Source organism: Euprymna scolopes, chromosome 14, assembly GCF_053919585.1.
Source record: "Euprymna scolopes isolate OS-2025 chromosome 14, ASM5391958v1, whole genome shotgun sequence".
In the NCBI taxonomy this organism is placed as follows: Eukaryota; Metazoa; Mollusca; class Cephalopoda; order Sepiida; family Sepiolidae; genus Euprymna; species Euprymna scolopes.
The window spans coordinates 55,628,076-55,656,058 of NC_136495.1; the positions used below are offsets into that span (position 1 = coordinate 55,628,076).

At 32.7% G+C, this 27,983-nt stretch overlaps 1 protein-coding gene across 2 annotated transcripts in view; it reads left to right on the forward strand.

Annotated features, from left to right (window-relative positions):
* Window positions 1-27,983, forward strand: part of LOC145293030 (chromosome transmission fidelity protein 18 homolog) — a 219,728-nt gene that overhangs the window by 35,738 nt on the left and 156,007 nt on the right. The window contains exons 7-11 of one of the 2 annotated variants that reach the window (XM_080139328.1): window positions 1,689-1,851; window positions 6,750-6,920; window positions 11,570-11,667; window positions 15,629-15,752; window positions 23,588-23,691. In XM_080139328.1, coding sequence (XP_079995454.1) covers window positions 1,689-1,851; window positions 6,750-6,920; window positions 11,570-11,667; window positions 15,629-15,752; window positions 23,588-23,691 — 660 coding nt within the window. The remainder of the gene's footprint in view (window positions 1-1,688; window positions 1,852-6,749; window positions 6,921-11,569; window positions 11,668-15,628; window positions 15,753-23,587; window positions 23,692-27,983) is intronic. The other variant, XM_080139329.1, reaches the window with a different exon arrangement.

A 27,983-nucleotide genomic window follows, 5' to 3' on the forward strand; every position in this document is an offset into this window, starting at 1 on the left:
AAACTTCCAAGCAAACTAATAGAAATTTAAAAGGTTTAATGACAAAAACATAGTATGGGCACTTTTAGGAAACCATTTTTCTATATATTATTTTTTGGGGGGAGAATCTTTGGAAATGAGTAATTTGTGTATTTATTTATTTATTTGCGGACTGTTATCCTCATCTTCATTGGTGTTGTTGTTTCATCATGTTTCTGCCAAGTATTCCTCTGGTCTTCATCAGGTGGTTTTTAACTGTGACAGGATAGGAATGCTGAGTCTCTTAACTGTACCCTGGGTGATTATTGCCTTCCATAGTTGTTGTCATGTCACCACGTTTTGGCCAACTAATCCTCGGGCCTGCTTTGAGTAGGAATCAAACTGCTTTCTTCAGATAATACTTTCCTGGAACCATAGAGATTCAACACTTCTGTCCACTGCGCCATGAGCCCCAAAGGGCGACTAAAGTTTGATTTTAGACTTATAAATCCAAGTTTTCATTCTCTGGTTTTTCATCATCAGGTCCATACCGAATGGTATTATATATTATTTTTTATTGGAATCCTTTGAGAGGAGTAATTTTTTTGTTTATTTGCAAACTGTTATCCTCATCTTCATATTTGTTGTTGTCTAACCACATTTTGGTCAACTAATCCTTTGGCCTGCTTAGAGTTGGATTGAAACTGCTATCTTCAGACAATACTCTCCTGTCTTGTCATAGTTAACAACCACCTGAAGAAGGCCAGAGGAATAGTTGACCAAAAGCTAGTGAAACAACATGAAGATAATAACGGTCCACAAATAAATAAATAAATAAATAAATAACCATTTTTCTGTTTTTTTTTTTTTGTTTTTTTTTAAATTAAAAAAAATTTTTTTTTTTTTTAATTTTTTTAAAAAAAGTTTTAGAATATTTAAAATCTCATTAAAAAAAAAAATGAGTAAATTATTTAAAGAACCTGCCTTTATTTTAGAGAATTTAACATAACTTTTGAAGCAGTTGTTTTAATCTTTTTAGGAATTTTCTATTCATGGGTTTTCAAAAGAAGTTTTTCTTTTTCTAAGTTTTATCCTTTATTGGAAACTTGTAGGTCTATCATGCTCAAGTTTGAAATGACATTTTCTTTTCTCTGTAAAGACTAGGAACATATGTTTGCCGGCATTAGCACATGTTATTTTCAAGTCTTGCACACTTGGTAGTTGGACTGACGCATACCCACATTCTTTGTTGTATTTGCTTTTGTTTTCATCAATTGCTGACTTGCATTTTTCTTCTGGACACTTACAAGACCACAGCACTAACAAAACAGTGTTATCACTGTCGAACAAGAGAAGAGTCGATCAGGCATGTCTAAGCAGGCAGTATGAAAGGCTACGTCTTATAAATATTTATTCTTGTTTAAATGTTGGACAAAATTCCATTCTAACAATAATTTAACATGATTTTCATTTCTAATATCTTTCAATATCGTGAATAGGGCTATGACAACAGCATATTCTTTTCCTTGTTTTGATTCACAGGTATATATACATTTATATCTTATGTTTTTATGTAGAGTGATGTGATCCTCGGTTGATTAATTGTGTCTAACTGTGTAGTATATATACTTGAGTCAAAACAATGAAAAGAATACGCTGTTGTCATAGCCCTAATCATGAACACTTAAAAATAACTAAATTATTAATTACGATGCTTTGATTTATTTCAGAAGTCTTCAAGAATGTGCAAGATTAGAAACGGAAGAAGTTGTTGTTGAACCGAATAATGAAAGCAACAAAGAAAATGAACCTCCTGAAGGCACAGAGATAGAAAGCAATCTTTGGGTGGATAAATATTCTCCGAAGGGTTACACCGAACTTCTTAGTGATGAGGTAAGTAAAAATAATGAAAACAAAACAAAAAAATGAATTGTATTCTCTCTCTAGAGAGCTTCTTCACATAATTGAGTACAGAACTTTTCCCTAGAGTAGGAGTTCTGTTGTGTCAAAACATATGTGGATTAGCATGTTAAACTAAAGTACCTCTTTAGTTATGGCATAATCACATTGATACACCAGTTCTTGTTAGATCACTGAGGTTAAACAATGTTGAGCCTAGTCAGTACCAGGTGCTGTATGTAGGACGTTTACATCTTCTTGTATAAACTGGAAAAATCTAACGTCATCATCTCCCCTAACAAGGATATACATGCGACTAGGGACCGCTCGTCAATTTCGTACTCCTGAAACTTTCTCCTTTTGAGGAAGCCAGTTCAACCTGCCTAAAGTTAGTGTCACTTGGGTTGGTCGATCAGTCGGAATTAGTGTGGTGGCAGTTTTAATTCCTGACTATGCTAAATTAAACACATCGCAGACTCAGCTCTTCCATAAGTCGACATGGATGGAAAATTCAGTTTTACAGAAGAAGATTAAATTATATAACCGTGAAAAATAAACGAGAAACCTTAACTTACACGTGTTTCATTGAATAGTTGAAAATGTTTTCTTCATATTACTAAACTCATCAGAGACAAATAGATATTCCTTAAAAACTGCTACAAAGTTCAAAATATGAAATGAAAAAAAGAAAAAGAATTTGGAGATATGTCAAATCTGTAAAAATAGAATTAAGGTAATATTCATAAAAAGCCAGTCCTCAACAATAGAATTTTGAAACAATGTCGGTAATATATATAAGGTCGTTCCGAAAGTAAAGCCTCATACTTCTTTTATTTACTCAAGAAGTTGAAGAGCTACGAAGACGGGAGTGGCAAAACAATTAATATATATTACTAAATGCATTTTCAAATGTTTACCTTGTAATTGAGTGAAAATTGTGAGACAACTAAAGATTTATTTTGGTTTTAAAACAAAACCAAAATATATTATTTCATCGTTGGTGTACAAAATGCGATTTGAATTGTTTCATAGATAATAGAAAATAGTTGATGATTGGTATAATTATAAAAATTTAGTCAGTTATTAGATTGATTTGTGTAACTGTAAAAAGATCATCACCATCATGATGGGTTAACTCCCCTTAACTAAGTTATCTCCCTCTAAATGAGATCCTACATTTTTTTAGGTGACTGTTTAACACATTCGCTGTATTCTCATATCTTGGCATTTACTTGGCTTTGCTCACTACGAGTAAACTCGTTGTAATGAAATTTTTTTTTTCTATTAGTCAATGCATGATCAGCACGTACGATAACTGTTTTAACTTGAACTGGCATCTTAAAATAACACATGTTGAATAGTATGTTTACAAGTTATCTCTTATTTGGCCCCCTGCCATGTATTATGTTTTTTTCTTAGCAAATACGTATATAAATTATAAATTGAATGATTCATTATAAATAAAAAATGTACAAACTGATAAAAACTGACAATTCTTTTAGTAAAAGTTACTCATGACAGTTACTTTAAAAATAAATACAAATTTAATGTATTTCCCATATTATATTCATATGTATTATTTGTTGACTTTAGTTTTTGGAAATTGCAGAGAAAATAGCTTAGCAATAACAATAAATCTAATGAAGCTGGCAGCGAATGTGTTAAGTGAAAATTTTGACCAAAAAAAAAAGCAGTTATTTTAGAACTTAGAGTGGGAGAGTTGTTTCTTATATAAATTTAATGTAAAGTGACCATTTCAGGGCCATTCTAATTTTTTTTTAGGAATATTCACTAAATATTAGTATATATTAAGTTGAGTTTACGATATATTACAAGTAAGAATTGTTAAATATTATTACCAGGAACAAAAACATTGAAAATAAATTAAATCTCCTCTTACTTGTTAGGTATTTATTACTTAAGTTATCATCTACAGAAATCATACATTTATGTAAAATAAAGTTTTTTTTAATTATTCATTAAATGAGTCTCATTGCAGTTTCTATTTTCATCGCTTGAGCTCTTGGGTGCTGCCATTGTGTTCCGTAAGCGATCACGAAAATCTGCAATTTCTTGGTTCTGTAGCTTCTTTATGATTATATCTCTTCGGAATGACATTGTTTGCAAAACATAGTTGTCACTAAAGTAAGGACTTTTTTCTGCATCATCCCATGATATTGCTTCATCAGCGTGTACTTGGTTATTTACATTAGGGTCAAGAGAATGGGAGCTGATGCTATTTTCATCACCATTACTGCCGTCAGGATATTGATCAGTAGTTTCCTCATCTTGTTGCACCCATATTTAAACATCATTTGCATTAAGTGATTTAAGAACAGCATGGTTGGTCAGTAACCGTTTGATTTCAAGGATTTTTTTTAGACTAGATGTATTCTCTGATTCTTTCAGTTCAGAAGCCTTTGGCGCTGGGCATAATTTACCCCATGCTTTTGTTAATGTGCTTGCTCAAACTTGATTACATGCACTTGCGAGAGAAAATATGGCATCTTTGATAGTAAAATGGCACTGAAAATCGCTTATACTCACGGTACTATTTATCCTATTCATCATGAAATCATTTCTGTAGAAACATTTTAAATTCCAAATAATCTCTTGATCCATAGGTTGGATGAGAGAAGTCACATTAGGTGGTAAGTAGCATACAAAAATATTCCCACAAGATGACACTAGTTCTGACTCAGGAGGATATGCTCTACAATTGTCCAGCAGAAGCAAGCACTTTGAATCAGGTTTACCTAATTCAAGAAAACGCCTCTGGCAACTGGCACAAATTCTTGCAAAAAACATTTTTTAAACAACTGTTGATTCATCCATCCATTTTGTGAAAAATAATAGGATACTGGCAAAGGCGAAACTCCTTTCAATGCTTGGGGACACTTTGATTTGCCAATGGCAAGAAGCTTAAGTTTATGAGTTCCAGAAGCATTAGTGCGTACTATCACTGTTAGTCTTTCTTTATTTAATTTGAATCCTTTTATTTTCTGCTCCTCAGATCCGGCTAATGTTTTTTTAGGTAAGCACTTCCAATTTACGCCGCTTTCATCAACGTTGTAAACATCCTCTGGTGTTAAACCATAATTGGCAATTATTGTTTTGAATTTGTCACAATAATTTGATGCTGCATGTGTATCAGCAGACCGTTGTTTGCCTGACATTGTTAATTGTCTTATACCATGTCTACTCTTAAAGCTCCTAAGCCAGCCTTCACTGAATTTCATATCTTCTGCGATATTCAACTCTTCCTTAAGAGATTTTGCTTTAGAAATTAACATGGGCCCAGATATTGCTACGCCTTCATTCCATTTTGCTACAAACCACTCATGCAATATTCGATCGAATTCAACTTGCTTTGGTCTGCAAAGAGTCCTTCCTTTGACATGTCTTTTATTTGGAAAGAAAGGAGCAGCCTTCAATATTTCCTCCTTTTTCTTTTTGATGTAAAACAGTGTACTTCTTCCAATCTTATAATCTCTCAATATAACGCTATTTTCAACTCCAGCATCTAATTTTTTTATAATTTGATGTTTTCTGAGTGAAGTCAGTGTCACTTGTTTTCTTTTCGAGTTGCAAGCCATTGTGATGGGTTGTTTTACACTATTTTAAATATAGCAATCTGAAAAAAAATTACAGTTAGTGTAAGTTAATTATCAATAGCTGATCTACATTAATTACATAGTACCAATATTAACATTTCTGCACAATATCTGACTAAACCATGTAAACAGTTTTACTGCAACTCCGCATCAAATATGCTAATACAATTTCAATGATGAGACAGTCCAAATGAGAGGAAGTCCAACTTTAGAGGAAGTTCAAATTAAAGGAGTTTTACTGTATTAGATTTATATATGAACCTGATCCTATACTCTAAATTCTTTTTTACGTTTGTTTTTATAATTCTCGATAAATGTTTATCAGTATTTTTTTTCTTGACAAAAATGTTTTTATTTTATTTTTAAACATTTTTTTTTTCTAAATGGCATTCTTATGAAATTATTGGTGCTTGTTTTTCCTTTTTTTTCATCAATTTAACTTTTTGTTGTGAAAGAAAATAAGGTGTCATTATAGCTCTGTATACTCTAATTTACCCAAAAAGAAAAATCTGATTCTCCATTTTGGAGTGATTACATGTAAACAGTCTCAAAAACTTAGTGGTAAAAATAAAATAAAGCAACAAAAATCAGTTTTCCATGTAAATTTAACATAAAATGATCACGTCTTTTAGGTGAGGCAATGTTTTAAGCGCATGTAACCGATTTTGTTTCTTTTAAATCTTGTTTAATTTTAAATATTCCTGATCAACCTTTAGTAGAAAATATTTCCTTGTAAAAAGTCATGAAAGATGTCTCCTTTTTACTACTATGCATAAGTTAGAATGGTAATGCAAAAAATAAAGCGATTATGATCATATAACTTTACCATTCAGACTTAGGGTTGTGGTAAAAAATTTAGTTAACTGCCCTAAAAGTTAGAATGACTGAAAATGGTGAATATTTTCCATAAATTATACAACTAACATCCACTCAATTCTTTTTTTTTCAGTGTGTTCACACATAACTTCCTAAAAATGTTTACTCTTATTTTTTAGGAGTGGGGTTTACTTTTAAATGTAGATATAATTTCTTTTTTAATTTGAAAACTTCTAAATGTTTTCCCTTAATGTATTCTAAGATTTTGATAAATTCATTGCATGATTTTCATCTATATTTTCAATTGGGGCCAACCAGGGTCTATTTTAAATGCATGCACGTGCGCGCGCACACACACACACACACAAAACTATTAGCACAAGAATATAAGGAAAATTATTGAATAAATAAGTTCAAGAAATAATGTTTGCTTTTAGTGAATGTTTTGTTTGTTTGTTTCAGACTATAAATCGTACTGTACTGTCTTGGTTAAAGTTGTGGGATTATGTTGTTTTTGGCAAGGAGGTGAAACCACCCAAAAAGCGTGATATTGACCCAAAGCAGAAAGACTTCAAGAAAAAGACTCCCCAGATCAACTTGGAGTTGGATAAGTTAAACCGGCCAATTCAAAAGGTGACTAAACATAAAATACAATGTTTTTCTTTCTTTTCTTTTTTTTTTTTTTTTTTGATTTGATGACATTTGCCATCTTGAATTTAAAGGATTTTCTTTTATTTGACAACATGGTCCATCTTGTATTAAAAATTTTTTTTTTTTTACTTTTGTCTCACTGCAGAGACATGAGGGCCTTCTGTAATATTCAGAGGGGCATCTTAAGTGTGAAGTTGTTCATATTACATTTAAATTTCCGCATGTTGGCACAGTCTGGAAAATAGGGAGGGAATTACAAAAGCTACCAGGTTAAGGAAAGAAACTATTAAAGTAGAAAGTCTTCTGGCATCTGGGGACCTCCACAGTGAAGAGGTGGGATTTTGCTGATTGTCTAGTTGGCTTGGGGTATTTATGTTAAGGGGGATACCAGAGCTGCAGGTTCATCAGAACACATTCCATTGTATTACTTGCAAAACAAGCACGTGGTTGCAACATTATGGTGATGGAGGAGGTACTGGAGCTTGGCAGACAGTTGTAAGACCTATTTGATTAGAGATTCTTTTTTGACCTGTGTCATAGAGGGAGAGATTAGTGGCTGGTGCACCAGCCCAGATGTGGGCACAATACTCTATGCATGGTAGTTTTGTAAAGATATAGGATATTAGCAGATGTGAGAAGTTTTCTAACATGGTAGAGGGAGCCCATTTTCCTTGCAGCAACCTTAAACGTATCTATCTTCTATGTATTTGTTTCAATTCATGTGAACTGTGAAACTTAGGTCAAAGAACTGGAATGTTAGACTTCTATCCATGGCAATCAGTGATTGAAATGGTTTCTTATAATTGTTAAAGGATGGAGCTTTATCTTAGTTGCATTAAATGTTACAATCCATTTATGCCCCCATTCAACTACAGACCTGTATATAAATATATGTATATAAACCAAATATTTTCATATCTAAAACTTTGAATCTATGCATAGAGATATTTGGGCACATAAACACTGGTACCAAAATTATTTTGATAGCTTTATTAACCACCAAGTTATGATGGAAGTTCTTTAAAAATGATAAAATTTGCTTTGTTGTGTAGTCTGGGCTAGAAACCAATTTTCACAATATATAAAGTAAAAAAAAATGCAACTTTTGAATGCGTGAAAAATTCTTCCAAATGTAACATGGTAAATGAAAATTAATCATAATAGATGCAATAATTCTTTGAATAGCAAAACATTGAGCAAAATCCCATTACCTCTCGAAAAACTGTGCAAAATGATGTTTAAGTGTAACCTTGATTGTTCATATAAAATTCATATCAACAGCTAACACACTGAATAGTCTTAGTATGATTCATAACTAAAGCTAGATTTTTCTTTTAATAATAAATCTGTAAAAAAAAACCCATCAAATTTGGACCAAATAAAACGGATGGATAAATAAGTTGATAATAGGGCAAAAATTTAATTTGTTACAGTTTCTGATTTTTTTGTGAAAGACAGCTTAAAATATTATGTTAAGCCCAACATATTGATGAGTGGCTTTTTTTTCTTTAAGATTATATTTACATGCATGATAAATTTGAAAATCACCAACCATTAAAACAATAAATTCCCTGTCACTGAAGAGTGACCTAATTTGAAAAAAAAAAAAAAATTACTGAAAAGAAACATTAGTGCTTATTTAAAATCACACTTACTTAAAAAACAAAAATACAAAAAAATCTTTATGGTGTATGGACTCGTCACTGAATGAAGATATCATGCTCCAAAAGTCATGTAAATTGGTAGTAATTCTTTTTTAATTAAGAAAATCAAATTTTACAGTTTTTAGCAATTAAAATTTTTTAATTATTTTGAATGCAAACAAAATCTTGGTAATAGAATTGAGTTGTCGCCCTTGAATTTTATAACAAAATAGCGACCCCCAAACCCGGTCACCTCCTTGCTTTCTCATAATTTTTTTTTTTATTATTTGATTTTTCTTAATTAAAAAAAAACTAATCTATTCATATGAATTTTGGAATATGAATAGATAAAGCGATAAAATTTTTTTCTGTATTTTTTTTTTTTTTAATCAAATGTAATTCTTAGTAAGCACCAAAACAGAATGTTGTTTATATCTAAATTTGACTAAAATAACTTCCACAAATAAATGAGAATGAATCGCAAGTTGAAATTGAAGGGAATTTCACTAGTTTTGATACCATGAAGGATGATTAATAAATAAAACAACAAGCTGGCATGTTTACAAGATTGTGTATTTACAAGAGTATAGAATTGTATGTTAGCAAAACGACTGGTTATTTCTCTTCTCATCACAGGAAGGTGTGACACAAAATCGGAGTACCTCTAAAAGAGGGGCATTTTGGCCCTGCAAAAAATACCTAAATAGGCATGTCAGCATTCCCCGGTCATGGTGCCTCATGTAATAAGAAACAAACTTACTCCGCCTTAAAACCTACAGGACTAGTCAGAAACCATACCTGAACATAACAGAAGACAGACCATCATCAGTGATAATGTCACACTTCTGGTTGTTGATCCTCGATGTGCTAAGGATGGCATCTGTGTTCCACAGAAAGACTGTGGAAGAAAGAGTGCTCATCCTTTGCTGTAAGCTCCTCTATATGTAATGTCTTGAAGAGTTCATCTAGTCATGAAATAAGGTAGATCACTATAACATCATAACTATGTTGGTTTATGATATCTAATATTAATTGAAATTAGAAGCCTATCTGGTGTTCCGTGATAATGATGAATGACTACTCTTGTATACTCCTACTCCCAGGTAAGAACCCTGTATTATCATTTTTATATCGTTCTGTAATTTTGAAGTTTTCCTTTTTTTTTTATTCATTTTTGTAGTAGAGTAACAACGGTAATTTTTTTAATTTCACTCTAACATAAAAAAAAATTATTACACAAAAACTTTGTATACATACTTGTTAAATAAATAATAAAACAAAAAAACAGGCTGTATACCAAAATTTACATAAATTGACGAATGAAATTATATAAATTCATTCGTCAATTTATGTAAATTTTGATGCACTGCTTTTTTTTTCTTTTCGTTTTAGTAAAATAATTGCTATTGGTAAACGCATTCTAGCTGGTATTATTATAATGGTTGTGGAAGAGTAAAGTTTGAGTTATGTCCCTTGACCTTAATGAAGACAGAAATTAGCTGCTGAGAGATTTCACTGATAAAATTTTATTTTATTTTTTTTAAACAAAAATACGAGATAAATATGCATGACTTTCGGTGTACAATCTTTTGTTAACAGGGAATTACATAATCGTTTTGTGCTATCTTGTTTATTTTCATTTTATAAAAAGTTTTAAGTATTGAGGTGAAACTGTAAAATCAATACTACAACCCTCCATTTCAATAATGAACTGACTCCAAAAAGGACTATAACGAATATGTATTTGTATTTTATTATTGTGCTGTGTAATAGTGGAAATAAAAAAGGTTATGTACTTCATTTTCTCGCTTGGTGTTTGAGTGTGTTTATTTTGGATACAATAGTCTCTATTTGCCTCCTCATGAGACACAGATACAAGGTCATTTTTTTTTGTAGATGAAGGATACTTAGTACCTTAATAGGAGGCACTTTGGATGGAACAAAAATAAAAACTGCCCCCAATTAAAACCGATTCATCATCCTCCGATTGAGGATAGATAATACGTCTTGAAATATTTATTTGCATAAAATGTAAAAATTTACATTTGGAACAAATTAAGCACAAAGTGTGGGTAAAATCGGTGTCATTGGTCATCGTTGGTCACAATTACTAAAAATATCTATTCTACTCTAAACTAGAATCATCTCAGTCACCACTATACAATATTTAATCGTTGGACTATCCTACTTCAGATATTCTCACACGGATTATTATTTTATTGTTCATAAATAAATATTCATTCTAATCTGAAGTTATTTTGTTTACATCATCCTTTTAATTTCCTTCTCCTCTACTACTAATACTACTACTATTCCCCTCTTCCCACTATTTCTCATCACATCTGTATAATGTATGTACTCGTAATGAAATGGAAATATCATATTGCAAAAATCATGTAAATTGATCAAGTAGTTTTATTTTTATAAAGAAAATAATTTTTAAGCGATTAATGGGAATTTATAGGCATTACAACATAAATCTAGTATGAAATATTCTTGAGTTATGATATATTTAAAAAAAATGTTTTTGGGTTTTACCTCCTTTTCAAAAAGAAATCTCTGTTCGATCCAGAAAGTATTTTCACTTGATCTATTTACTGTTTCATACCAAATCGTGTTTTAAGCAAATTTAACTTATTACATAATATTTTTTGATTCTTGTCCAGAATCCCTCTGATATTAAAAAAAAAAAAGAAAGAAAATTTGTGTGATGTACATACCCATAACAGAATGAAAATATCATGTTCCAAAAATCATATAAATTGATCAAATCGTTTTATTTTTGTAAAGAAAATGATTTTGAACTGATTAATGGGAATCTATAGACATTACAACATAAATCTTACAAGTTTGAATTATCGTTGAGTTATCTTTCTTTCTCCTACCTAAAATATATGATATGAAAACAAACAACAATATCACAGTTTTAATGTGTTATAGATTTTCAATAGCATCATCATCATCATCATGTTATTTCTTCTTTCTCAGATTGCTTTATTGTGTGGTCCACCTGGTCTAGGAAAGACCACCCTTTCTCATGTGATTGCCAAACATGCGGGATATAATGTGGTCGAAATGAATGCAAGGTAAGTAATTTTTGGTTTTTGCCTGCAATTCCCCCACATTAAAAAACAAAAATAAAAAATCTGTATGATCTATGTACCAATGACAAAACGAAAATATATTCCAAAAATCATTATAAATTGTTCTGGTAGATTTATTTTTATAAAGAAAATCATTTTTCAGTGATAATTGAGAATTGTAAGCATTATACCATAAATCTTGCAAGGTTGAATTATTGAGTTATCTCCCTTTGTTGATTGAGATTGTTTCCAAAATGATGGGCAAGATAATCACTCCTAGGTTACTCATAAAATTTGATTTTCTTATTTAAAAATAAAATTGCTAGATCAATTTATGTGATTTTTGGAATACAATATTTTCTTTTGTCACAGATATATTGTAAGATTTTAAATAATTTTTTAATATAGGGAGAATTCTGGACAAGAACCTGATTTTCTTTTTAGCCTTTGAATATTAGTGTCTATATAGCAAAGAGAAGATATATTTATGTATTCTTGTATTTGTGCCTGCGTTATAACACCAGAACTGTCAGTCTTTATATGATTTGGAAAATCAGCATTAGCACATTTCTTTTTTTTTTTTTTTTTTTGATATTAATCTTCTTTCATAAAAAAGGGTTAGTTTGTCAGAAACCTTAAATCAAGAGAAAAAAATTTTACCTCAAATTTGAAAAATAAAATTTGAACAATAAAAAAACTGCAAGCAAATCACTTAAAATCTCATATTAACATCGTTCAGGGAGCACATGGTGGAGCAGGTGTTTATGTGATAACAAGAGTTAGAAGTGGATGGAATAAGTTTACTTTTACTAAACAGTAAAAGATTATGATTTTCGATTAAGGGAAGAGTCTATGTCATGCCATGTCAAGAGTCAGACAGGACAGTTTATAAGAGTTCATATGACCATTGAGGAGGTAACAAAAGGTTGCAGCATATGAATCTGGGATGCTAGGCCACTTCCAAACCCAACTGCACTGGATATGTCATTTTTTGCAAAAAAAAAAAAAAATCTTTTGTTAACTGATCCAGTGTTTTAACGGATTATTAAACAACCGTATTTCTTTAAAGAAATGGATAATAATCAGGGGAAAAAAGTTATGGCCTGTTGTCTTGTTATCAATGTTGGATCTGACTTGCCATAAGCCAGCCTGTGATATAACACTATCATGCACGTGTACGTAGTGTGATGATGTATGGAAGTGAAACCTGGGCAATGATAGTTGAGGACATGCGTTGCATGGAGAGATGTGATATGAGAATGATGTGATGGATGTGTTATGTGGATCTTAAAGACAGGCTTATGATGATCTCGGAAGATCAAATCTGGACAGTATGCATTTTTGTTTAGAAATGCAGCACCATGGACTCCATTCATCACTCCTTATTGTCTTCCTTAACCTGGAAAATGGCTTTGACTGCATGCCACATCATAGTGTCTCTGAAGTGCTGGTTAGCTTAGTTGGACTAAAAAGATATCGAAGAGTCTGGTATGAACCTCTACTGGTATATCCAAGGATTTCCCCTTCGTGGTTGGAGTACATCAAACTTCATGCCTCTTCCTTCTTCTTATGAACACCATCACCAACAACCTCTCCTTCTTGGATTACCACCTTGTCGTGGTGAAGGAGCTAGAGTGTTTCAATGGTCCCTAGAGCTATGCTGGCGGGAGCGAAAACTCCTGGCAGGGCCACCCTTGCCAGAAAAGTCGACAGATAGAAACCAGACAAAGAGTGATCCCTGGTCCTCCAGGTTGAGGATTGAGCATGGGGCTAACAACCCTTTCTCGTAAAACAAATGTTACAGAAACGGCAACATTGGCCTTCGGGTCAAGATCAAAGTGTAGCATCTGTTCTTCAGATGCTACACTTCAATTTCTGGTTCTCTGTCAGTGGAGGAGAAATTCTTCACGACTGAGACAATTTTTATTTTTGTTCCTTTTCTTCACATTAAAAAACGACCCTGGTGTCTGACTCTGTCCCGTGGGGAGGCATTGTAAATAGGAACAAAGAAAAACCCTACTTCAGCATATGGTGTTGGAAGGGGGGGGGTTCTAAGTCAAATGAAACTCGTATGAATGGTGGTGGCCAAAGCCGGAGAGGAAAGCTATGCAGCATTCTTGGGGTTCACTGGCTAGGCTGGCTCAGAGGTGGAGGGTATTTGTTGCTGCCGAACACACCACTGCTGCTGCTGATGATGATGATGACTAATGACCTGTGTGAGGACAATTTTGTATGCAGTTGACAGACGGGCTATTCCATAAAATCATGCCTTCAAATATCTCTGTTTGACACTCAGTGATGATGGCAACATCCTCAGCAAAGTTGCTGCGAATATCAATGTGATCTAACTCCAGTTGCACACGACCACTGGCATCCTCTGTGACTGCAAAATCAGTGATTGCCTAACGTCAAAACTATATCGAGCTGTTGTAAAGACATGTTACTTTATACAGTTCTAAGTGCTTTTCGACAACAAGGAAGGTGGAGCGAAGATTTACCATTATGGAAAAGAAAATGCTCTGCTGGATCTCTTGAATTATACTGCTTGACCATGTCTACGCTGAGGACATCAGTTGTTTGAGCCAGACTTAAAATATTTATAAATAAATTGTAACATTGTACAACAATAAGAAATGAATCAAAATTAAATTGGTCAATTTAAATGCTATTTTAGTCTGACTGTGAAAATCCAACACAATAACTTAATATATTTGATTTATTAAATAAATGATGTACATTTTATTAAACTTAAATAATTTTGATTTTTTTTTTTTTAATTAAAAAACATTTGTTTAAAATGTATCTAATATGGAAGACAATTTAATTTTTTTTTTTATTCATTATAAATTTTTACAGATTAAGTTATTTAAAAGAAATAGTATGTTTTATTAGAGTAGATGTTTTTTTTTTTTCTTAATTGATTAAAATGTTTTTTTTACAGATGGGTTTGTTTAAAAGGAATAATATCTAGTAGGGGAGACAATTTATTATTTTTTTTTTTTATTGATTAAAAACAATTTGGTGCAAGTCCAGAATGCAACTTACATTACAAAATACAGAGAAATCTTTATGATGTATGTACACCTCAAGGAACAAAAGTGTTATAATCCAAAATTCACCCTAATTAATGAAGTATTTTTTTTTTTTTTTAACTAAGAAAATCAAATTGTATGAGGAAACGAGAATAAAGTGTGTCACTTAGCCATCGTTAATAAATGTCACTGGTCATTATTCATTGCTATAAATCATAAAAAAATGATTATCTTAGTTAAAAAAACTTTAATCATGATTTTTTTTAATATGATTTTTTCCATTCATGATAAGTATGTGCATCATAAAGATTTTTCTGTAATTTAATTTTTAAAAATATTGATTGAATCCTGGACTTGCACTAAAAAATTTAGCAGATTTGATTGTTTAAAAAGTGTAATAGCAATTAAGGTAATCGACAGATCAATTCTTTTAAAATATGTCATTTTAAGCCAAAACAACAGTAATTACTTGTCATTTTGAAAATAGTAATATATCCAAAAATCATGAAAATTCATTGAGCAGAACTGCTATTGCATTTTTAGTAAAAAAAAAAAAAAAAAAAGTATCGCTATAAGCTAAAACAAAACGTCAGTCATTAAAGTGTTGAAAAGGGAGATAAGTGTGCTCTCTGTATTCGCATTCTTCAAGGTGTTCACATTTAAAGAAAATGCAATTTCCCGAATTTTCCATAAAAAATACCTTTTAACTATAAATTTCTACTATGAATTTTCGTAATTTTTGATTATATTACTATATTCGACATGGCAAGTACTGTTGATTTTGCTTAAAACAACAAAAAAATTGATCTTTCGACTCTATCTTAACAAGCATCTTTTGGTAGGGGCAGACCATTTATTTTTTTTTGCGTTTAAATTTTAAGTTTATGAATTTATCTTTATATATCATTTAGTTTTTCTTTCCTTGTTTGCAGTGATGATCGTAGTGTCGAAATATTTAAAACCAAATTGGAGTCTGCGATTCTCATGAAATCTGTAATTGAATCTGACCCGAGACCAAACTGTTTAATAATTGATGAAATTGACGGTGCCCCACAGGTAAGTTTCTTATATGACATTTTTGTAGATAGCAAATTGAGTTTTGGTAATGTTTAGCGATGAGCAGACAATTAGATTTCGATCTTTGAAAATATTCAATCATCATTCGGCGCCATAGTTGGTTGAACGTTCGTTTTACATTTTCGCATGTATTGGATGGCTTTTAGAAATTTTAACTGTTTAAAACAAAATTTGGTACTTGTACAATTTAATCAAGAGATTCAAAAGTGAAAATATCAAAAAAAAAAAAAAAAAAAAAAAAAAGAAGCTAATATTGCATGTATCCATTTTGAATTGAAGATCTCCAAAAAAGAATTTCATTTAATTTGATCGCATATATTTTTTTTTTTTTTTTTTTTTTTTAAAGTGGAAAAACACGTTCTTATGAGAGCGCGTTGAAGTCAGGCATTATGGAATTTGTTGAACACACCATGGGGAGATAACTCCATGTGACGATACTCCCTCCCCATCTTTAATTCTAGCTTTTCTTCCTAAAAATCGGACCTTTTACTCGGTATCATAACAAATTGCTTTTTCGCTGTAAAAAAAAAAACTACTTGATGAAATTAAGTGAAATTTTTTTTCGGAGAACTTTGTTCCATAACGGATACGTACAATATTAGCTTTTTTCGATATTTTCATTTTTTAATGTCTTAACTAAACTGTACAAGTACCCAAAAATTAAAATCAATTTACTTTGGAATTGTGAACATCTCGTCAAGCTCAGGAATCTGTCTATCAGTACAAAAGTTTTGGCCATTTGAAAACTTTCATCTTGAAAATGAGAAACTGCTTTTGAAAATCTTTATTCATTACAACAGCGACTTTTGCTCTGTAACTTGATTTTCCATTTGTCAAGGAGCTTATAAAAGCATCGCTTGTAAAATTCTTTAGGATTTAATGTGAAATATGTCTCACATTTTTAATCTTCTCGTGATGTTAACTTAAGGCCATCTGAATGGTTTTTGTAATCCTCGAAATAAGTAATAATCTGAGGGAGCGAGGTCAGAAGAATCTGTAGGATGAGGCAAGATTTCCCAACCAAATTCTGATAAGAGATCTTTGGTCAGTAGTGCTGTGTGAAGATGAGCATTATCATGCTGGAAGATGACTCTCTTTTAACTAAAGAAGGTTGTTTTTGGGTCAACATGAGTGTATTACAGAAAAATATGAATTGATGCTTTAATAATCTGAAAGAAAAAGTGGTACTTGTACAATTTAATCAAGACATTCAAAAATGAAAATATCGAAAAAAAAAAAAAGGTTATATTGTACGTATCCGTTTTGGACTGAAGGTCTCCGAAAAAAAAAATTTCATTTAATTTTGTTCAAGTAGTTTTTATTTTACAGCAGAAAAACATGTTCTTATGAGAGCGCGTTGAAGTCAGCCATTATGAAATTTGTTAAACACGGCACGGGGAGATAACTCCAGTTAAAGCGCCGACACTCCCTCCCCATCTTTAATTCTAGCTTTTCTTCGTAAAAATCAAACCTTTTGCTCGGTATCATAACAAATTGTTTTTTCGCTGTAAAATAAAAACTACTTGATGAAATTAAGTGAATTTTTTTTTTTTTTTTTTTGGAGAACTTCGTTTCATAACGAATATGTGCAATATAACCTTTTTTTTTTTTTTTTTTTTTTTGATATTTTCATTTTTGAATGTCTTGATTAAACTGCTGTACAAGTGCCGAAAAAGTTATAAATTAATCAAAGTGATATGTTTCCGTAATAACAATATGCATAAAATAAATTACGATAAGATAAAATTTAAAATGCCTCTTTTTATAAACTGGTAAAAAAAACTGATATTATTTTGATTATTCAAACTATTAAACTTATCTTAGTTAAGAATAGTAGTGCAAATAATACATATTATAAATCCTCGTTGAAAACTTCTGAAACACTATTTACTTTAATTTCCATGTTTCAAAATGTGATTGCAGAAGTTAGGAGTGGATAGAGTAAGTTAAGGGAACTTCTGTCATCACTAACCAGCAGAGCATTACCACCATTGATCATGTGTACAAAGTGTGATGATGTGTTACCACATGCTCCTCCGCTTGGCAACAATCCCCAATGCTGTGTGCTGTGGCCTTCTCTTCCATCTACTCTTCTGGCTGTGTTATCTATCACAACAGTGGCTGCCGAGGAGGCACGCAGTGGTTCACAAGTATAAAAATAAAACAATGCTGGAGCAACGAGAAAACTTACAGGAAATACAGACTCTGGCACATTCTGTAAATATCAGTTTATTTCTGGAGCATGCATGACACCATTGTGGAAAATGACCCTTTAAGTACTAATAATGTCCACATCTTAGTCAGCTATTGAGGCCTATTTATCGTTGGATGACGTTGGCTCATCTGCTCTGATCCACAACCTGCTGTTCACTGTTCTAACCTAAAAACTGTCCTCAACTGTTGCAAACTCGAGACTGTCTGTAAACTGTCCCTAAAATTTGGTTCTTGTCCAAAATTCCCCCTGTACTAAAAAACGAAAATAAAGAAAAATCTGGAATATATAACTGTGATGAAACGAAAATATCATATTCTAAAAAGCATGTAAATTGATATTTTTAAATAAGAAAATTAAATTTCATGAGTAACCTAAAAGCGTATCTTCTCTGCCATTTTGAAAACAAGCTAAGAAAAAATAAAACGAAACAAAGGGAGATAACTGAGCAATAATTAAAACTTGGGAGATTTATATTTATTTATTTGCGAAGATTCTTTAGGTAGTGGTGAAAGATTTATGTTGTAATGCCTACGAATTCCCATTAATTGCTTAAAAATGATTTTCTATATAAAAATAAAACTACTTGTTCAATTTATATGATTTTTGGAATATGATATTTTCATTTCATCAGGGGTATGTATATCATAGATTTTTTTCTTTAGTTTTGTTTTTAATATAGGAGGGATTCTGAGCAAGAACTGAAAAGTCTTGCAGCATTGTTTTTGTACATGTGATGTGAATCTTAAAAACAGTTATAGATCTGAAGAGGTTAGAGGAAGATTAAATTTGGACAGAACAGGAAACTGTGTTGGTTTGGTCACATTGAAAGAATGGATGGACGTTAATGGGTTAGTAGATGTAGAACAGTTGAGGTAGTGTGATCAGTTAAAAAGGACAAGGAAACCATGGGAGGAACTGATAAAGGTCGATCTGAGAGAAAGTGAGATAAATGAAGACCTGACCATAGATAGGTTAGTTTGGAAGTCACTTTCTAAAAGTCATTCAGCACACTCTAGCATGAAAAGCAGGTGTTAAATCGAATGTGATGATTTTTTTTTTTAATACTAGAATCTTGCAAATAATTTCTATGTTCATGCATTTCTATAGAGGAAAAGAAAAACCTGTAAAACTTTTCAGGCTATGAAGATATTTAAGTACTTACCCAGAATATGGACTGTGTTATCGTCAGCTTTTGTCAGTTTACATAAATCACCAGAAAGTGCTGAAAAATTTTTCTATTTTTAGTAGAAACAGTAAAAAAAACAAGAAAAAAAACATACAAATAATAAAATTAATGAAAAAAAAAGTCATTGTTTGGTAATTTCAACAATTTTTTAATTTTTTTTTTACATGAGGATCATCACTTATCAAGGCCTGAAGGCCACTCAGGGATAAGGGTTATTGCGTGTACAGTAATCAGTGAGATAGTATTGTAGTAATCATTAGTATTGGGGGTTTTGATAGAGTGTTTTACTTAAGGGGGCGGTTTGTCAGGAGTTTGTTTATGTTGGACTTGAAGACGTCCAAGTTGTTGTCAGGTGGGAAACAGGCAAGCGGCAGAGAGTTCCACTGGCGTGCAGTTCTAAGAAAGAAGCTTTGCTCATGGAATCTACGTTTGGATTTAGGCACAGATAAAGAGTGGGGAAAATTGTTGACAGTAGTTTCAGCCAGATGGGTGTTTCTCGTGAAAGATTGACGAGGGGGGACGAGGGATTGAAGCTCAGACGAGCACCTGCCATGGAAATAACGATAAAACAAAAACATGCTCGCAACATCTCTTCTGTTGGAGAGAGGTTGCAGTGAAGAGAAAAGGGCATCCCCCACTGAACCACGAAGTCTATTTTGTACTCTGTCAAGGCAGGATAGGCTGTTTTTAGCAGCTCCTGCCCAGATGTGGCAGCAGTATTCCATCCTTTGACGTACTTGACTTTTATACAGATAGAGAATTGCATCAGTAGTGAGATATCTTCTAGAGCGGTAGAAGGATCCCACCATTTTCCCAGTGTCCAAAGAAAAAATAGAACATACATGGAAAACTTTTAGAAACTTTAAGGAACTTGGTACTTGTGCAGTTTATAAACTTTGCCGAAATAATAGTTGTATTGTTTAGCCATTGTTAACATGAGGAGGTAAGAGGGAGAGTTCTTTCACCTAACAATTTGATAGAAAAAAGATACCGTAAAAATTGAATTTAACTTGAAAATCCTATCCTATCTATCTAAACACTAATTTATTGAATTTTCCACAATATTTTTATTGCCTTTGCCAATGTTGGCTTCTGTGATTTCATTGGCTAAGAGTTTTGTGCTTCAAATTTTGAACCTCTTATTTGCATGTTGATTTTTATTTTTTACTTGTGGCAAACTCTGTCTCGCTCAGACTAAGTGATAATAAGGTAATGTAGTTTGCTTGAAGCATTATTTAAAGTGTATATACTAAAAGGTAATTTATAGAAGGCAATACAATGCAGAAGTGTAATGATATATATAAACTAATGGTGGAATGAGTTTTGCTGTTTCCACTTTTTATTAATCTACAATATAAATTTCACATGTTTGTTTAAATGTATGCATGTATGTTTGCTTAAAACTTTCGACAGAGGCGACGGATTTTCTTGAGATCAGTATCATTTTGAAGCTCGACCCTTCGGATGACAAATATGTAAAAATTGGCTAAAAACATTAATTCCTTCACCCTTAACTACACACTTTTCTACAAGGAGGGGTCGCTTTTTTCGCCAATATTTTCGAAAGTCATCCCCTCTTTTGGATTGATTAGCCTTAACTTCTGGTTTGGCGATAGACGCAACGGCAAAGACGTCAAGTTTTTTGTTTTTTTTTCATGTTATTTTCCTCCTTTGCAGTACGGGTTCAAGCCTGTCTGCCTAGTACCACTTTTCCTTTCTTTTTTTTGCTCAACGCATACCTGCAAACACCCGGGCAATGCCAGACACCCAGGCTAGCCTAATATATAAAAGGCAAAATATGTATGTGTGTGTCTGCCCAAAACTTTCAACACACATGACAGATCCTGAATTGGTATCGTTATGAAACTCCATTTCCCGGATGACAAATATCCAAAAATTGGTCGAAAACATTCATTCTTTCACCCTCAACTGGGCCGTTTTTTACAAGGAGGGGTCGGTTTTTGCGTCAACATTTTCACAAGTCCTCGTCTCCTTTGGATTGATGACCCTTAATTCAAACGCTCGCAACTTCCTGGTTCACGATGGACACATCAGCTAAGACATTAGGTTTTTTCACCTTCTTTTCCTCCTTCGCGTTATGGGTTCGAGCCTGCCTACTACCACTTTTTTTTTTTTTTTTTTTTTTTTAAATACCTCTCTCCACCCGGGCTGCCTACTATTGGTCTGTATTCCCCCAACCTCTCCACACCCAGGGCAACGCCGGGGACCCCTGCTACTACCATTTTTTTTTTTTTAACACCTCTCTTCTCCACCCGGGCTGCCGACTGTTGTTTTGATCCTCCCCTCCACACCCGAGCAACGCCGGATACCCCTGCTAGTACAATATATATCGAGAAAAAATCGATTCTCAAGTATCGGACCATGTATGGAGTATTGTTGTCATATTTGAGCTGGTGAATATCTGTCTCATTTGAGAATTCATATCTGCAATTTAATTGGCCCCATTCTGCAACGTCTCTCACAGATGTAACGTTGTTAGTTTCAGTGTTTTCTCCGGATACTATTACAGCATGTGCTCTTCGGAATTGTCTGATCTATTTCCTGCCTCTTTTGTTTTATCTTGTTTGACTCGTTGGTCTCGTGGTTTCTATTGATTCACTGTTTTGATACCTCATTGTGATGCAGCTCCCTATTCCAATAGCTTCTTTCCAAGAACCCCAGGCTTGTGGAATTCTCTTTCTGCTGACTGTTTCCCTCCTACTATCTATTAACCTTGTTTTTTTTTTTTCAAGACTAATGTCAGTGGGCATCTCCTGTCTTTGCCGTAATCATCTTTCGTTCCTGTTAGCTCCTTACATTAAGTGGCTTCATGCCTTGCTTGGAGTGGTTTCCATAAAAAAAAAAAGATATTTCAGGGAGGAAGACTTTCCTTCTCCAAATGTATGTTCCATTTTAATTCAATTGTGCATAGGAAAACCTTTTTCCGTTGAGGACTATCGGATAGAAAATTACATGAATTAAAATTAATTTTTTGTATTTTTGTTTTAAATTTGTATTTAAATTTATTAATGTCATTGTCAATATTAATGTAACGGACAGACACAAACTGAAACTAGTTAATTTGTCATCTGTTACACCTCTGCATTGTATAAGTAATCATTTATATATGTCTTATTTTTAATTTCTGTAATTTCCAAGTTATGAATAAAATAAAATAAAACTTATTTTTATAGATATCAAGTGACAATTCAAACCCCACAATAATTTTGTACTCTCCTTGATCAAAATGAAATATACTTATCCAAATTCAATGTCTTGTCATTTAAGGTTGTAGTTTCAGAAGATAGATTCCCCCCTCTAATAATATATCTTTTAGAAGTTTGTGAGCAAAGATACAAAAATAAAAAAAATTTATTTTTTTTTACTTGAGAGACACCACTTATCAAGGCCCTAAGGTCACTCGAGGATAAGAGTTAATGAATGTAAGGTTGTAGTTTAGTAATTGTTAGTGGTGTAAATTGGGTATGATTTGATTATTTATGGAGACGGCTCAAAAAGAACTTGTTTACATTGGATTTGAAGGCTACTATGCTGTATTGAGCCAGGAAGCAGGCCAGCAGAACAACGTTTCACAGGCAGGCAGTTCTGGGAAAGGAGCTTTGTTCATTGAATCTGCATTTAGATTTAGGCACAGTTAGAGAGTGGGGGAAATCGTATATAGTGGTTGTAGCTAGTCGAGTGCTTTTTTAAAATTTTTTTGTGAAAGTTTTATGAACTCGAAGAATAAAATTAATTTCCTCAAAAGAGTTTTGCACCACTTTTACATCTTGTGAAATTTGAAAGATATTTATCAACTGATGTCTAATGCAAAGTGTTAAAATTTTACAATAATCAGATATATTTGAATTTTCGTAAATGGCTTCTACCTTGTTTTTACCTCTTTGCATAAAATAAAATTAAACTAAATATAGCTTACACTAGTGGGGGGGGGTACACGAGTTTGCCCAGTCATAAACTACACTTAATATAGGATATTTTAATTTGTCCGGATTTCGTATACATTATGATAGAATCGTAATTTCAAAAGTAAAAAAACAAAACAAAAAAAAAACAAAACTAGCATTCGAAGCGAATGTACAAAATGTATAACAAATTTTTTTAAATTTGACCCATTTTTGACCCATAAAAGAACGGTCCGTAAAAGATCCAATCATTTGAGGCATCTACTTTTAGTTTTAGAATAGATAGTTTGAAAATATGAAGACGGACATCTAGCCGTTTATATATTAGATCCCTCTCCCCGGGCCTAACAGCTGTACTTCAAAATTAATGTTTGCTTTAGAAGCAAATCTGGTACATCCAAATGTATTAACATAAACACATAGCTGAATTTATGTAATAAATGAATGCTTTGTTTAATATTGTTCAATTGAATGTTGTTTGCTTTTGTAGGCATCCATTAATGTCCTTTTGAATATGATGAAAGAAGGACAAACCGGCAAAAAGAAGGAAAAATGTTTACTTTTTCGTCCAATCATCTGTATATGCAATGACCTGTAAGTGTTTTCTCGTTTGCATTAACATAACATTTCTATATCATATTTCTCATTGTTTGTCTGTCTGTTCCACTTTTTTCTCAGAAACTACTGGGCCTATCAGGCTGAAATTTTTTTTTTTGTACCTTTGCTGTGATAAGGTGCAGCGAACTAAGTATTATTACTCTAGGAATTTTCTCTGAAACTACTAGATTGATGTGGCTGTATGGACCTTTGTTATGATATGGTGTAGTGAACTAACGATTATGGTATTTGTTCATTGCACAGTTAAGGATTAATAAGGATTAGTATTTAATGCAAAAATGAGCACAAATTTAACCAAATTCAAGAATCAATTTCACATAAAGCACTCATTCTAAATCCGTGGGCTATAATTTTTGTCCGTTTATAACAAACAAAAACGTCTGCAGGGTGGAACGATAAATTTTTTCGCCCTAAAGAAAACAACACTATAGCTTTATTTTAAAACTTTTAATGAAAAAAATCAATTCAGATAACCTGATTATGTAGTAGAGCTGACATCTATTCAATGTAGCCGTCTTTAGCCTTAATCACTGTCTCGATACAGATCCAGAACTGGAAGTATGCCTTTTCCACAAATGCCGGCAAAAGCACAGCGAATACTCGGCAGATGGTGGTGATCAGGCTGGCTTTGGTGTTGTGGGAGGTCATGTTGGTGATGTTCTTGATGTATGACTAAACGAAGTAGCTCATGAAATCATGTCTTTTCTAGGGGTGACAATTTTATTGTTCCATCCTATAGTTTAATTATATTAATGATATCACCATTGCTATCTATTTTTTTAGTTTTTCATTTTTCTTTTTCTTTTTACTAAAGCGTCATCATTTATCAAGACCCAAGGGCCACTTGAGGATAAGGGTTAAATGAATGTCAGGTAGACATTAAGACAATATGATGATCTGTAATGATCAACAATTATTTATTTATATTGAACTTGAAAACCACCATGATGTAGTCAGCTGGGAAGCAGTCCAGCATATTTGCGTTTCATAGATGGCTGTTCTAAGAAAGAAACTTTGCTCATGGAAGTCTCGTTTAGATTTAGGTAGAGAAAGAGAGAGAGAAAAGGAAACTATTGACAATGGTTGTAGCTAGACAAGCTTTTGTTGTGGATGTTTAATAGGGTGTAGTGGTGATCATAGATTGAAGCTCAGTCGGACACCTGCGATGAAAATAACAGAGTAGAGAAAGACTAGCAAGATATCTCCTATGAAAAAAAAAGGTAGTAGGGAGAAGAAACGGGCATTGTCCACTAGATTTCTTTTGAGTAAAACATTTTTTTTTTTTTATGTTTTCAAGTTTCAAGGTAATTTCTTATGTAGAATGTCACTTTGTAAATATTTTTTTTTTTTCTTCCAAACTAAACTATAACAGTTCAGTAACTTTTACACGATATTTCCTATGAGGTCAAAAAATTTTTTTTTAATTTTTTAAAAATTTATTTTTGGACTGTTATCTTCATCTTTATAGTTGTTTCACAAAGTTTTGGCCAACAATTCCTCTGGCCTTTGTCAGGTGGCGCAGTGGATAGACACATTGAATCTCTATGGTTCCAGGTGAGCATTGTCTGAAGATAGCGGTTTCAATCCTACCCAAAGCTGGTCCAGAGTATTAGTTGGCCAAAACGTGGTGAGATGACAACAACTATGGATGATAGTAATTGCTGAAGATGCATTTAAGAGATTTATCATTCCTATCTCCACGTGGTTTACCACCTGATGAATGTCAGAGAAATAGTTGGCCGAAATGTCGTGAAACAACTATAAAGATGAAAATAATAGTCTGAAAATAAATAAAAAATTAAAAAAAATATATACAAATTACTCATCTCAAAAAATTCCAATAATTAAAAAAAAAATATTTCGTATGATGTTGAGTATACTTCTCATTTATTTTTTTGTGCTAATTTTAAAGAAAATAAATGGCAAAATACAAAAAATAAGATATCAGTACTGGTACAGCTTTTGAACCAAACAAATTGACTTTTTGTTTGGCATCTTCCAGGCATTTTCATAAGCAACTGGAAAATGCTGAAGCGCCCAGCCAAAAAGAAGGTTCAAGACTCCAGTGATAAGTTTGAGTCTTTGGAAAATAGGATCCCACAGAGAAAGAGGGTTTCTTGGAGACAGTGCCCAAGAGTAATCCCAAAACCTTTCTTCCCACATTTGTGCTAACTCTAAAAGAAAATCTGTAAAATTTTTTAATATGTCAAAAAGAAAATTCTCACAAAAAACAAAAAGCTTGTACAACTTTTGAATCGGACGAAAACAGAACTGTCTTATTTTTAAGCATAACTCTAAACTAACTAATACCTAACCATAACATAGTCGGTTTTTGTTTGGTTCAAAACCTGTTCCAGTATAAAAAAAAAAAACTGTAAAAATTATGATTTCATTGATTAGGTTCTTTACTCCTATAAAAAAAAAAAAAACAATTTATGAAAAAAGAAAAATTAACTTTTAACATTCTTGTGAAAAAACCCCCCAAATTATTTCATTGATTTTCTTCATCAAAAAATAATATGCACATGATTTTTTTTGTTTTGTTTTGCTTTACAAAAACTTTTGGGTCATTTAATGCTGAAACATTAATTGTAATATGTTAGATGTGGGTTAGTTGTTTTTGGCCTTTCTTGTGGAATCTTTTGTTATATATTTTAATCTCTTTCAGGAATTCAATAATTTTTTTCTAAGTTGATTTTGTTAAATATCTCCCTTAGACTATTCTCCTGGTAATGCTTTATTTGGCCCAGTTTAAAGTTCACACAGCCTGTCAGTATAGGATGTACTATGTAGAGCTCCTGACACATTATGCAAATAAGCACCTTTTCACCTTGAGAATTGAGAAATGCAGACAGACAGAGACTCAAGTAGCATTCAGCTTAGATCAAGCATCATTTGCATTGTCCATTCGCTTCATTTTCAACAAAGAGACTGATTTGAAAACCTTTTTGTTGCTTGAAAACATAACATCCTCATATCCTTCGACTATGTTTTATCTACATAGTTTAACCTATTACACACAGTTATAAATTTTCTAGAAATTGCAAGTTCTTAATTTTTGTGACTCGATGCATTTTCTGGTGATTTTGGTTTGCCTTCTCTTGACTGCGGCTATTTCACTCTTACGATTATTTCTGTCTTCTATTTACTTTTGTCTATTTGTACTCATGGCATATAAATCTGTGGCATGCATGCTGCCTTTGGCAGTTGCCCAACTAGAATTAAGGAGAGTTCCTTGTGGGAACGTGCTTCAACCACTGCATTGAACCATTCAGTAGCCTCATTTGCACATTGTTCTGTAGGAAGAGAAAAGATAGTACTTCATGGAGAATCTGTGATGTGATCCCTGATGGCTTCCAAGTCAACCTTTTTGAAATACCTTGTCATTTTGAGCAATGACTCTTCTATTTATAGTCAAGAGTTTAGGGTGATATTTACTAATATCACAATATGATTAGTATTCCCGAGTGGGCTATGGACATTTGTTACACTATTTTCGTGAACTGTAGTCAGAAGTGAGGCTTGCTGATCCTAATGATCACAGAAGCAGTTCAGGAACATGAGTTTGTCTAAAGGTATAGGATATAGCAAAACTAAGTGTCTGTGACTGGAGACACAAAGTGGTAGACATTACAATCTCCAAATACATGTATCTAGAGAGAGTGCTTGATTTATACTGTCAGAGATCTAGTTGATTAGAGTACAATCCTGGGTTGAGGAAGAACAGTAGAGGAAATATAAGTAACTAACACTTATTGCAAGATTAGTCTAAAGCACATGAAGGTCTGATCATCTGATTCTAATTTGAATTCTCTAGTCCAGTATTTTGAATATAGACTCCAAGTTCATACAGGTGTCTGTCTGAGACTTTACAGCAAAATGCGAGATAACCAATCATTTAAGAGTGGTGACATGTTAAATGGTGGTGTTTGTGAACATGTTCAATGTTGTGTTGCTTAGGGACGAAACAGGAAGCTGCTGCCAATGGTTATATCTAAACACATTTCATTCATGACTAGTCAAGGTTTTTTCAGCCTGTGTTCATGCTGCCATCTTGCATGTCAGTGAGACATGTACCTCAAATGCTTTTCACTTTCAATGGCTCCAATGTAATGACCATACTAGAAGCAGACTAGGAGAGATTCCTTTCAACCGTGCTCTGTCAGAAGCTTGGTATTGTTAGAATTTTGCATGCCTTACGTGTCCAGTGTCTCAAGTGGTTTAGTCATGTATAGTGCGTCACCTTTTGCAACAACTCGTTAGCACAC